The sequence below is a fragment of the Triticum aestivum genome, chromosome 1A (assembly GCF_018294505.1).
Source record: "Triticum aestivum cultivar Chinese Spring chromosome 1A, IWGSC CS RefSeq v2.1, whole genome shotgun sequence".
Taxonomy (NCBI): domain Eukaryota; kingdom Viridiplantae; phylum Streptophyta; class Magnoliopsida; order Poales; family Poaceae; genus Triticum; species Triticum aestivum.
In genome coordinates this window covers 392,851,081-392,851,720 of record NC_057794.1, presented here as the reverse complement: position 1 = coordinate 392,851,720, position 640 = coordinate 392,851,081, and the positions used below count along the sequence as shown (strand labels likewise).

At 56.9% G+C, this 640-nt stretch overlaps 1 protein-coding gene across 1 annotated transcript in view; it reads right to left on the bottom strand.

Annotated features, from left to right (window-relative positions):
* The window catches only part of LOC123186284 (sorting nexin 2A), a 6,288-nt gene extending 6,016 nt beyond the window's left edge, over positions 1-272 (bottom strand). The window contains exon 1 of the mRNA XM_044598097.1: positions 6-272. Coding sequence (XP_044454032.1) covers positions 6-158 — 153 coding nt within the window. The 5' untranslated portion in view covers positions 159-272. The remainder of the gene's footprint in view (positions 1-5) is intronic.
* Between the last annotated feature and the right edge of the window lie 368 nt (positions 273-640).

Sequence of the window (640 nt, the reverse complement as noted above, 5' to 3'; positions counted from 1 at the left end):
AGGGGGGAGGCGGCGGGGGCGGGAGGGGAGGCGGGCGAGGAGGAGGAGAGGAGGGGGTCGAAGGTGGAGGCCACGGAGGCGTAGTCGGAGGCGGCGGCGAGGGGCAGCGTCTCCATGTCGCCGTCGGCGGCGCCGGCGGGCGGCGACGAAGACATCATGGCAAGAAGGGTTCCGGCGAGGCGAGCGTGCGGGTGCCGGAGAGTGGAGGGTGTGGGGATGGGTACGGCGAAGACGAAGACCAAGATGAAGGTTCCGGCGGTTTGTTGCGGTGGGGTTACCGCGTGGTTGGGTTGGGATACGGGAACGGGACACGCTCACGTGGCCCGTGGTGCCGGGTGCCAACTACGAGCTGGGGTTTGCCGTGCACGCAAGCAAAAGCAAAACAGAATCCCATTGAATTTTAAAATAGTGTACCGTACATAAAATTTCACTTGGTATATTAAGCTCATTTATCATAGTACATGTTCAATGGAGGGATGATATCTGCCCGGTTATTTCTACCGGACCGGTCACAGTATATAGAGGTGTTAATTTAAACAGTTGGAAGATAGCTAGGGATGCATCGAGTTCGTTTCACTTCCCGACTTACCATTGTGGTATGCATGTACCCGACACCTTGAATAGAGGATTTGTGGAATCT